We start from the raw sequence: 14,904 nt of genomic DNA on the forward strand, positions 1-14,904 counted from the left end.
CACTCACTGTAAAGAAATTTGGAGGACTTGCAAAATGAAAGAAGATAAATGTTAGATTCTTCATGTGTAGTCATCTAAGTATAGGAAGTGCTCATAACTTTAAGAACGCCAAAGGAAGCAATTGGTGTTCGAGGGGATATGTGCCTTCATACCCTGATCTGCAGGGATAGGGTGATAAGCCCTAGAATACGAACACGTAGTACTAAGGTTTCTCGTTTTATGGCCACAAAACAAAAATAACAGCACCTAATTTCCCCTCTGATGCATTCAGCAGACATACACAAAAACTGAGTCTTCTCTGATGGCTTGGAATTCTTCCCTTGCTGTTCTTGCAGTTTAAAAGGGCTAGGACTGCTTTCCATTCTACAGCAACAGAAATCAAGAGAGCCTTTGTCAGACACCTGAACTTGGGTCAAGGTCTGTCTGGCACACTGAGCAGGTAGGGAAATGACCTACACTGGTGCCCATCTGCAAACACTGAGTGTCATTGCCTACCTGTCCAACCACTCAGGAATGTTCTCACCTTGCTGTCTCCACCCAAGTGTCCTAACCTATGAGCCACTGTGGCGTGAGGTGGATCCACTGCTAAGCAACACAGTACCCCTCAGGCATTTTAAAAGAGCAAGCATGTTATTTATTTCACCCTAAACCAGAATTCCCAGGAAAGCTGAGTTGTTTTTTTTCCTAATGGAGTCAGAGCTCACACCTTAGCCTACCCTAACCATTACAGTTTCCTAGTTCTCACCATGAGACCTCTGCTAACATCACTCATGCCTTGTAGAGCCGTAATCTCCTTAGCATCTTCTTGCTCTATGTATCTGTCAGAAAAGGAGTTTAAGTCCCTGAGATGAAAAACTCATGCTACAACATTGTCTTGAAGCCTGGAAAAGAAAAAGTCATCCAAGAATCATTTTCACTAGAGCAAAAGACACATAATAACTATCCAGAGTAGTGTCAGGTGTAATGAGAAAGGTAGGAATAGACAGAGGCAGAAAATCTAGCATCATATTCTTGATGCCTCTTTAACTTATTTTCTGCCATTGTCTATTATCTGCAATGCCACGGTGCACACAAGTAGCAGAACATTGGACTTGTAATTATTGCTGGAGGATTATACTGCTTTAATAATATGGAGGGAAGGAGGGGAGAAGAAATGGTAGGAGGGCAAGGGAGGGAGGGAGTGGAAAAAGGGGGGAATACCCGGACCTACAGAACTGTATCAGCATTAGTGTGCAGAAGAGGTACTAAAGATTCTGAAGAAGGAAAAGCAAATAAGACCTTTAAAATCAAAATACATGTCTGTTATGATTTTGTTTCATGAGCATGTTCTCCATAGAATCTTCCCCAAGGAGACATTGGAAATAGTTGCTTTCCTAGGATCTTCCCATCTCCCATCACAATATTTTGACCCAACCTTCCATTAGCTCCAAGAAATAGTGAACACTACAGGGTACAAAATTTTGTCTGACTGTTCACTGGCACTCCCAGGAACTCAGTGTTCTTGATCCGTAGTGAATATTTTATCACTATTTCTTAAAGGCATTGCATCATAAGATCTGTAATAGTGTAGACTCTACAAGCTACAAAGCACATCCTCACATATTTCTTTTCTCATTTAGTCCCCATAGCAGCCCTGTGAAGTGGAACATTATTCTTATCTTTAATTTATAGAAGAGGAAGTGGGTGTTCTGTTATGATTTAAAATAACGACACCAGTAATTCAGAATGTACTAGTTGTTATGCAATTCTGGCCCCGTTAGTGCTGACCTCAGGTCTTCTCACACCCATCCGGGTGTTGCCCTGAGGAATAAAGTGTCGTTGGGGAAGGGTATCCTGACTAACATGCCCCTGTGGCTTGTTTTAGGTGGGTCTTTTTCGCAAATCCGGAGTAAAGTCTCGAATCCATGCCCTGCGACAAATGAACGAGAATTTCCCTGGACACGTCAACTATGAAGACCAGTCTGCGTATGATGTGGCGGATATGGTGAAACAGTTCTTCCGGGACCTCCCAGAGCCCCTTTTCACCAACAAGCTCAGTGAGACCTTCCTCCACATTTACCAATGTAAGTGGAAGTAACACGGATCAGCATTCCCAGGAGAGTTCACGGGTTAAACAAGTGCCTTGCTAAGTAATTCCTGAATTCATTACAAAGTCTACTTAACTTACAATCTTATTCTCCAGATGTAATCTCTTGTCACAGTTTAGTATGAGAATCTTCGGGCCAATAGATTTGCCTTTGAAAATGATCTTTTAGCATCCACATATTGCAGTAGGATTTTGTGTAAGATTTCAACCTAACTTGCAATATGCTTTCAATAAATTTAAAATGTAAAGGACATATAATAAAATTTACTTTTACACACAAGTATTTGTTAAAAATTCCTGTGATTTTTTTTAAAAAGTATGCATTTCTTTAAGGTATAGGAAAATCAAAACCAAGCATTAAAAAAGATTAGAGATAAAGAGCAAATATATGGGAGTCTGACAAAATGTTTTGGAAAAAAATGAAATGAAAAGATAAGTTTATTTTGGTACGAAGAAATTTGAGCCACAAAATTTTTGTAATAATCTACATTTTGCATGAACTTGTTGCAGATTCACATATTCCTTTAATTTTGTTTTATTTGAAAAGCACAGGGCCAAGAGCGGTAGCCCAGTGGCTCTTGTTCATGTCTTGGCTGCTCCAGTTTCCTTCCAGCTCCCTACTTGTGACCTGGGAAAACAGTGGAGGACAGCCCATGGCCTTGGGACCCTGCACCTGCATGAGAGACCCGGAAGAAGCTCCTGGTTCCTAGCTTCGGGTCAGCTCAGTTACAGCTGTTGTGGCCACTTAGGGAGTTAGCTAGTGGACAGAATCTTTTTCTCGTTGTCTCTCCTTCTCTATGTAAATCTGCCTTTCCAACAGAAATAAACAGATCTGTATATTTTTAAAAAGTGTAGTCACAGAGAGAGATATTTTCCACATGCTGGTTCACTCCCTGTGTGCCCACAATAGCATGAGTAGGGCCGGCGAAATCCAGGAGCACATAATCCAGATCTCACACATAGGGGCAGGGCCCCAAATAGTATGTCATCGTTTACTGTCTCTCAGGATGTGCAGAAGCAGGAAGTTGGATCAGAAGCAGAACCAGGACTGAAACCCAGGGACTCAGAGATAATCTCTGTGGATATCCCAAGCAGGTTCATAAGCAATGTGCCAACTGGATCCCTTCTTTTTTAATTTGGTGAAAATTAAGCAAGCCAAATTAACAATTAAGGTTAATTCAACTGATTTATATTTCACGTACAAATTTTAAGTGATGTTACATCAATAGTTCTCAACAAACCCACATAACTAAAATAGCCCTTGAAAATAACAGTCTTTGATTTAAAGTCCAATCTTGATAAAGGCAGTTCCAATTGGAAATATTGGAAGTGAGCAAGCAACTCTTCCTTAGGTATGATTAAGATGATTAATTATTTTTGATGACCGAATCTCAAGTTTTCAGAGCAATGCAGTTTGCACATGGACTTTGAATCTGTGGTAAAACAAATGGGCCCTGACATGAAATAAATCCAACCCGGAGATCCCTGCCATGCAGCATTCTGCACTAAATGTGTTTGAGGACTGTATAATGTGGCAAGGTCGAAAAGGTTTATAATCAATACCACTTGTAAAAACAGAATAAAGTGGTGACCCTCTAAATAAATATTATTTTGTCGAAGCAATCAGGTTAAGTTAAATTAATGGTACTCATTGCTGGAACCGAAACACAAGCAGCTCGTGACGTGGTTGGTGTGAGAGGGAACTCTGTTTTTCAATTAAGCCTCCCTGTGGTTTGGAATGATCAAATTCTAGTCTTTACATCTAATCTATTCTTGAATAAAGGTTGACACTAGTCTAAGGCTAAAACCAGATTACTCCCAAGAGATAAATGCTGTTGCCGTTTCTGAGTCTCACAAGCAAAAAGCCAGATGAAAGTACGGCTTCGTTTTAGTTGAATAAACATTTATGAAATGTGACTTATGTGCTGGGCAACATGCTGAGCTGCAGAGCGTGGATGGCCGAGGTGGAGGGAGATGAGACGTGGGCACAGTGATGCATCCTGAACAAAAGGGACACATTGTGAGAAATGCTTTGTTTGGCGGTTTCAGTGCTAAGGGACCAAGTAGGAATGGATTTACACTAACCTAGATGGTGGAAGTCAGTCACTCATGGACTCTTCATGTAATAAACATGAGATATGTGAGACTTCTGTGGTGCATTGGGGCACTCTGTTTTACAGTCAATAAGTAATAGCACCCTCTAAACTACTCTATAAACCAATAACATAGCCATTTATAGTAATTCCATATAATGTACTATTCATAATTATGTTGCTACACTTTTGTCTTTGTAGATTTCTTTCCTGAGATTTTTATTTTATATATTTGAAATGCAGATTAACACACAGAGAGAGGGGAAGGCAGAGAGAAAGAGTGTGTGTGTGACCTTCTATTTGCTAGTTCATTCCCAAAGTGGCCACAGGGCTGAAGCAAACTGAAGCCAGGAGCTAGGAACTCCATCTGAGTATCTCGCATGGGTCACAGGAGTCCGAACGCTCAGGCCATCTTCTATTGCCTTCCCAAGTACATTAACAAGCGCTGAGTCAGAAGCAGAGCAACCAGGACTGCACTTTAATATGGAATCTGATCAGGCCACCAGTGGTGTCACACCGTGCCACAGCCCTTCCAGTGTACATTTGTACACTGGCAGCACAGTAGGTGTGTCTGAAAACCAGTATTGCCACAAACATGTGAGTTGTGTATTGCACTGTAGTGTCAAGACAGCTATAGCATCAGTGGGGGATAGGAAGTTCTCAATTCCATCACGGTATTGTGAGATCACTGTTATATCTGTGATCCACATTGACTGAAACCTTGTCATGCAGTGCATGGTGGTAAATGCATACAGATTGGAACAGTTCCATTGCAAAATTACAAAATACAAGAGTTTAAGATGAGGAAAGACAGCATGGAGGAAAACATGAGCGACCCCTGAGAATTGAGATGTGTGAGGGCCACATTGTGGGTGAAACATGTGATCAGAGCATGTGACAGCAGAGTATGGTAATTTTTTTCTGGCTTCCGTGTGCGGTAAATGGCTTCCAGTGTGATACCAGTTGACATGGAAAACTTTGTCTAAAGCCTTATAAGTTGAACGTTATGTAAAGGAATTTATCCCTGATTCATTAAGGAGTTGGAGAACCTGTAGATATGGAGGGACTGGCCAGTCAGGATGCTCTCAGATATAAAGATAGAACCCCAAATCCATCAATTAACCATTTATAGAATGAAGACATTTTATTATCCCAGAAGGCAAGAAATATGAAGTTAAATAATTTCAGAATTGAATAATTCTACAGTTGAGTGATGCCAGAGCTAAAGCCAGCTTTCTCCCCTGGCTTTCTCCTGGAGGTCACAGTATTAGTACCACCACTTATAATTAGCACAAAAGTACCTTCAAAGGCAGGAAGGAAGAGAAAGGGCTTCTCCTTGGGCACATGTATGTTTTTATCAGCAAGATAAAACTTGCAGAAGCTTCCCCTAACAATTATCTTAGTCTTATCTGCCAGATGATTTGTATCCTTTCCCCAAAAGGACATTTGCCAAGAGGAATAGGATTGCTATTTTTGGTTTAGGCCATAGGGCTCACCATCAAGTTGACAGGAGGTTCTCATTCCCGGAGTATGTTGCAGTGCACACCTTAACAAGATGCTGTGTTTTCTTAGTAAGGAAGGAAGAGAGAATGGGAAGTGAGTATGAGAACAAACTTAGGCCTGCCACAATGATGCAAGCCCATTGGACTGTAATCTGTAAATGGTATACGAGAGTAAGGAACTTGAAGACCATGGCAAGTTAGGGAACCAGCATAGTAATGGAGATCTGGGTTGCCTACAGTGACTTCCAGCAGTTAGAGTGAAGAGTAAGACATTCCATGGGTAAATATAGCACCAAAGTTCCCAAATCACTGGAGAGAGGGGAGCATTTCCTTCTCAGGGCCAAGAGCAACTCTGATTTCAGCTGCCGTGTCTTGAACTTCTATCAAATGACTAATGAGCATGGAATGTTGAAGGAGTTATTAAATTATTTGGGAATCCTGCTGATCTACATGAAGGAGAAAGCCAACCCTGAAGGCTTAGGGACTGAAAGAACATAGAAAGAGAACAGGAAAAAGTGGTTAGGAGGCCAGGAGGCAGGAAGAAGGATTCAGAATCGGCAGAATGACAAATGTGAGGTATCCACATGGTCCTGATTGTCAGCACTTGGAAATGCAGACCTAGATGCTGTTCGTGGGAACCTCATAAAGAGGAGGAACTCAGGAGTGTCAGCTGTAAGGTTGAAGAAAATTGGATTGAAACTGAATGTTGAATGCTTGACCTCAAATAGCACTATAAGAAAATAATGGGCAAAAGTACTTTCTGAGGAATATGGGAACACGAGTAGGAAAGAAATGGTTACAATGAATATAGATGATAGATGACCCTTCAAAGGAGAAGTGTTGGCATGGAAGAGAAGTTTAGCAATCTAAAATGGAACAGTGTAACAGAGTACTTCAAAACACACACGGAAGATTCAATTAAAAGGTAAATTTGTTTTGGTGTAAAAAGTGTGGAAATCTAGGCCTAATTGTTTCATATCATGCATTTCGCGTAAACATTTTCATGCACCTTTGTATTCACTCTGGGCATCTTGGCTATAACAGAATATCTAGAAGCAGTTAAATATCTCAAGCTGAAGTTGCAACATGGCTTACAAGCTTGAACTCATCAGTAGTAGCTGTTAATAGTTCAGCACAAGCTAGCAAAAAAAAAAAAAAATGGTTTTCTATAACTGCAACAAAATGACTCTTTTCCATTAACCCCAGGTATATCTTGTGCTGGTGTGCAATGGACACGCAGAGATGAGATGGGTTTCAGGTCGCAGAGGGAATAGACAGAAACATTTTCAGAAATTCAGATGTTCTGGCTGGCCAGGAGTGTGGCCAGCCCAGGCCACTCCTGCAGGGTGCTTAGAAGCAACAGAGGAGCCCAGCATTGAAACCCAAAACCTTTGCCTCTTCAGAACCTGGGCAAGAGATCATACTAAAGACTCAAGGTAGCAAGATCCATATATTTTTTTAAAGATTTGCTTATGAATCTGAAGCTGTGTGAGAGCAAGATCTTCCATCTGCTGATTTATTCCCCAAAACACAAATGTAGGGTTCAGCCAGGCTAAAGTCAGGAGCCTAGAGCTCCATTCAGATCTTCCACTTTGATATCATAGACCCAAGTACCCTGGGTCATCTTCAGCTGCATTCCCAGATACATTAGAAGACAACCAGGTCAGAAGTACAGCAGCCAGGACTTGAAACAGTGTCCATATTGGATGAAAAATGATGACTTCACCCTCTATGCCACAATGCCAGCTCTTCCATATTTTTCAAAACATTTACCTATCTATTTACCTACCTACCTACCTATCTATTTGAAAAATAGAGTGTCAGGGAGTTGTGGGGTGTGGGAAATAGGGAAACGTTTTCCATCTGCTGATTCTCTCCAAAATGGCCACAGCAGCCAGGGCAGGGCCAGGCTAAAGTCAGGAGCCCAGAATGCCATCCAAGTCCCTCATGTGGGTGACAGTGTCCCAAGTTCTTTAGCCACTTTCAACTTCCTTCCCAGGCACATTAGCAGGAAGCTGGGTCAAAAGTAGAGCAGCCCTGGGATGCCGGTATCTGAAGCAGCAGCTTAACCTGATGTCCTATAACACCAGGCCCATACCCCACATCTTTTATCATATATCCCTATGAGTAGTAATGATGTAAATGTGTGCATTTATGTGTGAATAATGTAAATATACTGTGATGCACTGTGATATACCATACGTATTATAACGCATGCCCAACCAGTATATTTAATGATGAGACAAAAATGTGCACAATTAGAGATCCTGTCTTCTTCCCAGACCTTAAGGGATTGTCATGAGCATACTCCCCCATCCCTTGGCAGTGCAGACAACCTCAGCAGAGACCCTGCTTTAGAGTGTGTTAACAGAAGGATGCTCTTGATTGTGTCTTATGAGGATAAGGGCACTGAATCAGATCTGAAAGCACTAAAGAAACACAGCCAGGGGGCAGCAAAATGCAGCACCTAAACACCCATTGTCTGAGGTTTTCGCTTGAATTGTTAGGACCAGTTCCCTTTTAAGCCTGCATAAGCAGAGCCCCTCATTGCCACCTCAAGGACAACCATCAAAAGGAATAGACTGCAAAGGGCAAAGTGGTAGTATGAGCAATCCCTTTTTACTAAGAATCCAGTTATGATTGTGGCCACAAATATGTTAAAGAGTAAGTGAATGCAACTTGCAGTATTAGGGAGCGTGAGTCCTCTTTGCCAACCACAACCTGTTTCCATAAACCCCACAGTTGCAAAAGGACTGACGTTGTTTCCTCACACAATGCCCTTGAGTGCATCCTCTTATCTAAGCCCCCAGAAACTTTGTAGGAAAGAATTACTAGGCTTATTTTCGAGGCAATGTGCTCTAGAAGTCCAGAGGCCAGCTAATTTGACTCCACCAGTGATGGTTAATTGTGCCAAGGTGGCCTGCTGTTCCAGTGGGAGTGGGTAAAGGCCACACTGTTGTCCGACTACTCAGGGGCTTTCAAATCATGCCGCACAAATTTCCTAGCATCATGAGAGGTGTTTCCCAACCAAGTTTTTTGTAGGAAGAGTGTGTAGGAGGAAAACCCAGTTCACCTAGCCTCAGCCTCTCACCAGTTTCAATAGAACAGAAAAAAAAAAATCTGAAAACAGATGATTGGATTGATTACTCAGAGTATGAAAAAGCAGATGGTGACATCACTTTCTTAGCATCACCAGGACATTAAGACAGTGGATTCTGGGCTTAAGTCAGGCCTGCCTCCTGCTGTGAGGCCTAAACATATTCCTAAGTTCTGTGTCTATGGATCTCACATCTGCATATTGCACTAACCACAGATCGAAACTATTTAAAAATTTTTTACATGGGCACTAGCATTATAGGAATTTTATTTTTGTGTCATTGTTTCTTAAACAATTCTGTTTAATGGCCATTGCATTGTGTTTATGTTGTATTGGGCATTATAAGTCATCCAGTCATGATTTAAAATGTATGCGTGGATATACATAGGTTCTCTACAAAGACTATACCATTTTACCTCTGGGACCTGTGCACTGAGTCTCAGAACTAAGAGTCCTAGAACCAAGCTCTCACCAGACCGAGGACTGACTTGCACAGGCCGTGAGCTTCTGTGGTTACTGATTATGATGGTGGCAGCACCCACATGTGTAAGTGTGCCTTTGTACCAGGCAGGTGGAGCTCACACACTCTTGCCCTGTGCCCCAGAAGGCTTTCTGCCTATATTTCTCTCATGACCTGGTACCCACTTTCTCTCAGATGTCCCCAAAGAGCAGCGGCTGCAGGCGGTGCAAGCCGCCATCCTGCTCCTGGCCGACGAGAACAGGGAAGTGCTGCAGACACTCCTGTGTTTCCTGAATGATGTTGTCAACTTGGTGGAAGAGAACCAGATGACGCCCATGAACCTGGCTGTGTGCCTAGCCCCCTCGCTCTTTCATCTTAACCTACTGAAGAAAGAAAGCTCTCCCAGGTGGGTTCCTCAGCCTCAGCCATCATCCCAAACCAGGGCCTCCCCAAAGCTTGCTAAAACAAAACAAAACAAAACAAAACAAAAGGTTTCTGGCACTGGACTGTAAGGGAGGGCTTGTTGGTTCTTTGTAATCAGAACCCCTTCCCAGATCACATTGTTCATGGGGCTTGGATTCATGAAGTGGTGTTGGAAAGGGTCAGTGGTGACCCAGAAAGCCTGAGAAGTTTTGCTTTATTTTGTTTTGTTTGTGAGTGGGAAGGAGGAGAGCACACAAACTAGTGTTTTCCAGTCTTTGAAAGAATGCTCTATTTAAGACCCAAACTCAGGGGTTTGCAATCAAATCGTTTCAAATTTTGGAAAAAATAGATTCATTTCTCCTCCCACACTGCTTCCTGTTCCCAGTGCGAGCTGGCCTCAGAGTATCTAAGAGGCTTCGTGGTTTTTGTTTGGAAGTGGGTTCTGCATCACATCTGGTCTGAAAGAAAACACAAGGGGGTGGACTGGGCTGTGCGAGGCTCTCTGCCTTGGGATCTGCTCAGCACACTCACGTTCAATTACAGAGTCATCCAGAAGAAATATGCCACCGGGAAGCCAGATCAAAAGGACCTCAATGAGAACCTGGCTGCCGCACAGGGCCTGGCCCACATGATCATGGAATGTGACAGACTTTTTGAGGTGAGCAAAAAGGTTCTAAAGCGCCTTCCTTGTAGCTCTTGGAACTAAATAAGACACATAGAATGTCGGCTCCATTTATGGTTAGATCTTTTGGTTCTTGATTTTAAAATGGCAATGTCATGTAAATTCTGGTCTTTGCCTCCAAGAAATATGAGAAGCTCTGGCTATGGACAATCAAAGTTTTAATAGCTAAGGAAACTTAGGGTTACCATGATGCTAGTTTTCATGCAAGCAGTAACCTTTGATTAGTTTCAATTCCTCTTTGTGTGTGGTGTGTGCGTGCATGTGCGTGTGTGTGTGTGTGTGTGTGTGAGAGAGAGAGAGACTGAGAAAACTCTATTTTACTAAGAATCAATGACAGTTTGTGAATAGAGCCACAGACATGTTAAAGAGTAAGAGGATGTAACTGCTGGCATACATTTTTTGTAGTAAAATTGACATTTGCCAATTGGAAAAGTGTGATAAAAAAATGTGTTTTTTTTTTTAAATCATTTTTTATGTTTCCCTTAGCAAGTCTAGCTGCTACAAGTCTATGGGGGATAAAATTGCTTGAACCCACACTTTGCCAAACTGAACAGAAATACATTAAAAAGAAAACAAGGGGAAAATGGAAAGAATGAATGGGAAGTTATTATAATGTTTTTGAATAGTGAAAATAGACTTAAAAATATGTTTGTATTGCCTGACATTAGGAAGGCCTCTCTTGACCTTGGCATTACCTTGCAAAACCAGCTCCAGCCCTATAGCCCTTGGCACACTGCTCAGACTTTGGTTGTCGGTGCAATGCTCTTGCTTTCTCAAACTGTTGCTCTTAGCATTTCTTTAGTTCTATGTTATTCTTTTTTGCATTTGTTGGTTCAGGTGCCACATGAGATGGTGGCCCAGTCTCGTAAATCCTATATGGAGGCAGAGATCAATGCACCAACCCTGGAAGACTTGGGCACGCAACTGGAGGAAAGTGGAGCAACGTTCCACACTTACCTGGAACACCTCGTCCATGGCCTCCAGAAAGAAGCCAAGGAGAAGTTCAAAGGCTGGGTCGCGTGCTCCAGCACTGATAACACAGATCTTGCCTTCAAGAAGGTGATCACCCTGTCTGCTTCTTTTGTTAAAGATTTATTTATTTTACTTGAAAGGGAGAATTGCTGGGAGAGACAGAGCGACCCCCCTCTGCAGGTTCACTCCCCAGATGACTGCTGTAACCAACGTTGGACCAGTCCAAAGCTGGAAACCAGGGAAGTTATTATAATGTTAGATCTCCAGGTTCTCCCATCCTCTGATGCTTTCTCAGGCCATTAGCAGAGAAGCCATTAGCCAGGACACAAACTGCTGCTTATATAGGATGTCAGTGCCCTGGGTGGAGGAGTAGCTTGCTATGCCATTGAACTGGCCCATTAAATAATTTTTTATGTTTATTTATTTTTATTGGAAAGGCAGGTTTACAGAGAGAAGGAGAGACAAAGATCTTCCATCTGCTGGTTCATTCTCAAAATGGCCACAATAGCTGGAACTGAGCCAATCCAAAACCAGGATCCAGGAGCTTCTTCCAGATCTCCCATATGGATGTAGGGTCCCAAGGCTTTGGGCCATCCTCCGCCTCTTTCACACGCCACTGGCAAAGAATTATATGGGAAGCAGAACAGCTGGGACACAAACCAGTGCCCATATGGTATCCTGGAATTTGCAAGGGGGGATTAACCAACTGAGACATTGCATGAGTCCCATAAACAAAATATTTTTATAACAGAGGGTTGAACATTTGTCTTAGTAGTTAAGATTTTCACATCCCATATTACAGTGCTTAGGTTCAACTCCATGCTCTGGCCACAGATTCTGGCTTTCTGTTAATATACAACTTAGGCTGCAGTAGATGATGGCTCAACTAATTAGGTTCCTGCCACTCTCCTGGAAGACCCAACTGAATTCTCACCTTCTCACCCAATCCCAATACCAGCCAACCAATGTTTGGTTGTTTGAGAAGCAAACCAATGAATGGGAGCTTTCTCTTCCTGTCAATTAAACAGAAATCAACATTTTTTTTTTTTAACAAAAAAGGCGATTCTCCAAAGGCCATATCTGACAGAGATTTGTTTTTGCTTCCCAAATAACTGCTCCATGCAAATGTACCATTCAAAGGCCCCAGCCAAAGACTCATCCACAGGTCTTTTACATAAAATCAGAAACAGATCATGTAGCCCAACTTCTGATCCTCTTCCTGTTTCTTCCGTTCGCTGTGTTCCGTAAGCCTCGCCCCTCTCCTTGTGCCATTTTGTCATTTGCAAAATGGACACTCTAGGAGCATCTCTTTCACGGGGAACTACCTAAAAATCAAATGGATTAGGACAGTCTCTGGCACATGATGTATTATGTCTGTGTTGGTATGTTATTTTTTTTACTTTTATTGTTATCTAAGCTTAAGGATTTAATGGGCTGATGTGACATCTCAATTGGCCAATCCTCCCCTTGCAAGTGCTGGCATCCCATGTGGATGCCAGTTCTTGTCCCATCGGCACCACTTATCCAGCTCCCTGCTTGTGGCATGGGAAAGTGGTGGAGGATGGCCCAAAGCCTTGAGATGCTGCACCTTCATGGGAGACCTGGAAGAAGCTCCTGGCTCCTGGTTTTGGATTGGCTCAGCTCTAGGAAATGAAGCAGGAGATGGAAGATTTCTCTGTATGTCTCTCTATATATAAATTTGTCTCTCAAATAAAAATAAATCTTTAAAAAAAGCTTAAATTGAAGTATGCAGCATCACTCTTTGAATTTGCATAATCGGTGTTGTGTCTGAACACCTTGGGAGTAGGATGGAATTTAGGTGGGTTCAGGTGACCTCCCGTGTGAGCATGTGGTGTGTCTTTCCCCAGGTCGGGGATGGCAACCCGCTGAGGTTATGGAAGGCCGCAGTGGAGGTGGAGGCGCCACCCTCGGTGGTGTTGCATCGTGTGCTAAGAGAACGACATCTGTGGGATGAGGACTTTGTGCAGTGGAAGGTGGTGGAGACCCTGGATAGGCAAACAGAGATCTATCAGTATGTGGTGAACAGCATGCCTCCCCACCCTTCCAGAGACTTCGTGGTTCTCAGGTAAGGCTGTCTCCAGGGTCTGCGACATTCTGTCCCAAAGGCAGGATGAATGCTACAGATTTAAGCCCTATCTGAAGTTCTCCACTACCTACATCCAGCTGCCACAGGGAACACTAAGCTAGCTCTCCCAACACTGCTCACATCCTGACTTTACTATATCTGTGTCTGACTTTCTGCTTGTTCCACCCAATTTACAGCCCTGCCTGGCTTCTCTTATGGCCCCTCTCCTTGTGGAGCACACAGTTTATTAGGCCATAAATATCATTCATTTCCTTCAGAACACAGACCCGACACTAGCTGCTGTTGATCCTATTGCACTTTCTGCCAAAATATGCAAATTAGAGCTGATTAGTTTTTCTCCTGATTTTTTTTTTCCTTTCTTCCCCTGGAAGGCAAGTCTTCAGTGCATGGAACTCTTAAGACTGAGCATAAATAACTTCAGACCTATCTGTATAATTCTGCATGTCTGTAAGTCATTGTCATACAAAGAGTCTTGACACAGCCCTTTCCACAGTGCTACCAAGAGGCTGGTTGCACAGTCACATTTGAGGACTTGATGTGACCTGCTGCTCAGAGTTGGGTCTGCCTTTGAAATATTGCTTCTGCTTGATGTATGGGTTGAGTTCCAGATCTTTGCTCTCTGGGTTTAGAATGGAACACTCAACCAGCAACAGGAAATTTGCACAAAAGAAAGGCAACATTATATCAGAATAAAAAAAGAGTGAGGATATTAAAGAAACTAAATAAACTGTAATTAGATCAATATATCCTTTTTTATTGAAAAGCTAGGCAAACCTTATCTGTTTTCACAGATCAGCTGTATGAAAGAAATCACTAGTTCAATTCCCAAATGTGTATTTTAGAAGAGTGTCTTTATGAAACCTGTTTTGATGGCAAACTAAAGGTTACTTTTCACATGGACTTTATGCCTTTGATATTATTCCTTGGGACCTTGACTTTGAATGGTCCATTTTCCCAAAATATATATGTTTATCTCAGAAACCTTGAGAGAATATGGGCAGTTATAAGAGTGGCTCCTTACTATGGTTATTGGGACATCAGTCATCTGATGGGGGTTAAACTTCACTCCCTCACCCTCACAGGCAGGAAACTGAGTAGCTGTTCCAGCCTTGGCAGCTAGGTCATTTGTGCTTCCTCTTTCCTTCCTTCTGCCCACACAGCAGCCCCACAGCATGCTCATTAGTGCAGTCATCTTTCTGAATCCACAGGGCTTGGTTTCAGAACTTGCTGCTGGATACCAAATCTTTGCAGCTCAAGTCCCTTGCAACAAATGGAGCAGTATTTGTATAGAATCTATGCACATCCTCCTGTAGACTCTACATCACTTCTAATACATAATGGTATAGAAATTGTTGCTATGCTGTCTTGTTTAGGAAACAGTGAACGAAAAAAATATGTACAGATATTCAGTGCCACTGCAGGGTTTTGTTTTGTTTTGTTTTATGAATATTGTCAATACACAGTTGGTTGCATCTTCAGATG

At 42.4% G+C, this 14,904-nt stretch overlaps 1 protein-coding gene across 2 annotated transcripts in view; it reads left to right on the forward strand.

The window, feature by feature from the left end:
• The window catches only part of LOC121168055 (stAR-related lipid transfer protein 13), a 171,642-nt gene that overhangs the window by 151,728 nt on the left and 5,010 nt on the right, over positions 1-14,904 (forward strand). For both annotated transcript variants that reach the window (XM_040997824.1, XM_040997825.1), the window contains exons 8-12: positions 1,865-2,063; positions 9,434-9,644; positions 10,205-10,319; positions 11,181-11,402; positions 13,184-13,401. In XM_040997824.1, coding sequence (XP_040853758.1) covers positions 1,865-2,063; positions 9,434-9,644; positions 10,205-10,319; positions 11,181-11,402; positions 13,184-13,401 — 965 coding nt within the window. The remainder of the gene's footprint in view (positions 1-1,864; positions 2,064-9,433; positions 9,645-10,204; positions 10,320-11,180; positions 11,403-13,183; positions 13,402-14,904) is intronic.

This window comes from Ochotona curzoniae, unplaced genomic scaffold (genome assembly GCF_017591425.1).
Source record: "Ochotona curzoniae isolate NIBS_2020 unplaced genomic scaffold, NIBS_Ocur_1.0 patch48, whole genome shotgun sequence".
NCBI lineage: Eukaryota > Metazoa > Chordata > Mammalia > Lagomorpha > Ochotonidae > Ochotona > Ochotona curzoniae.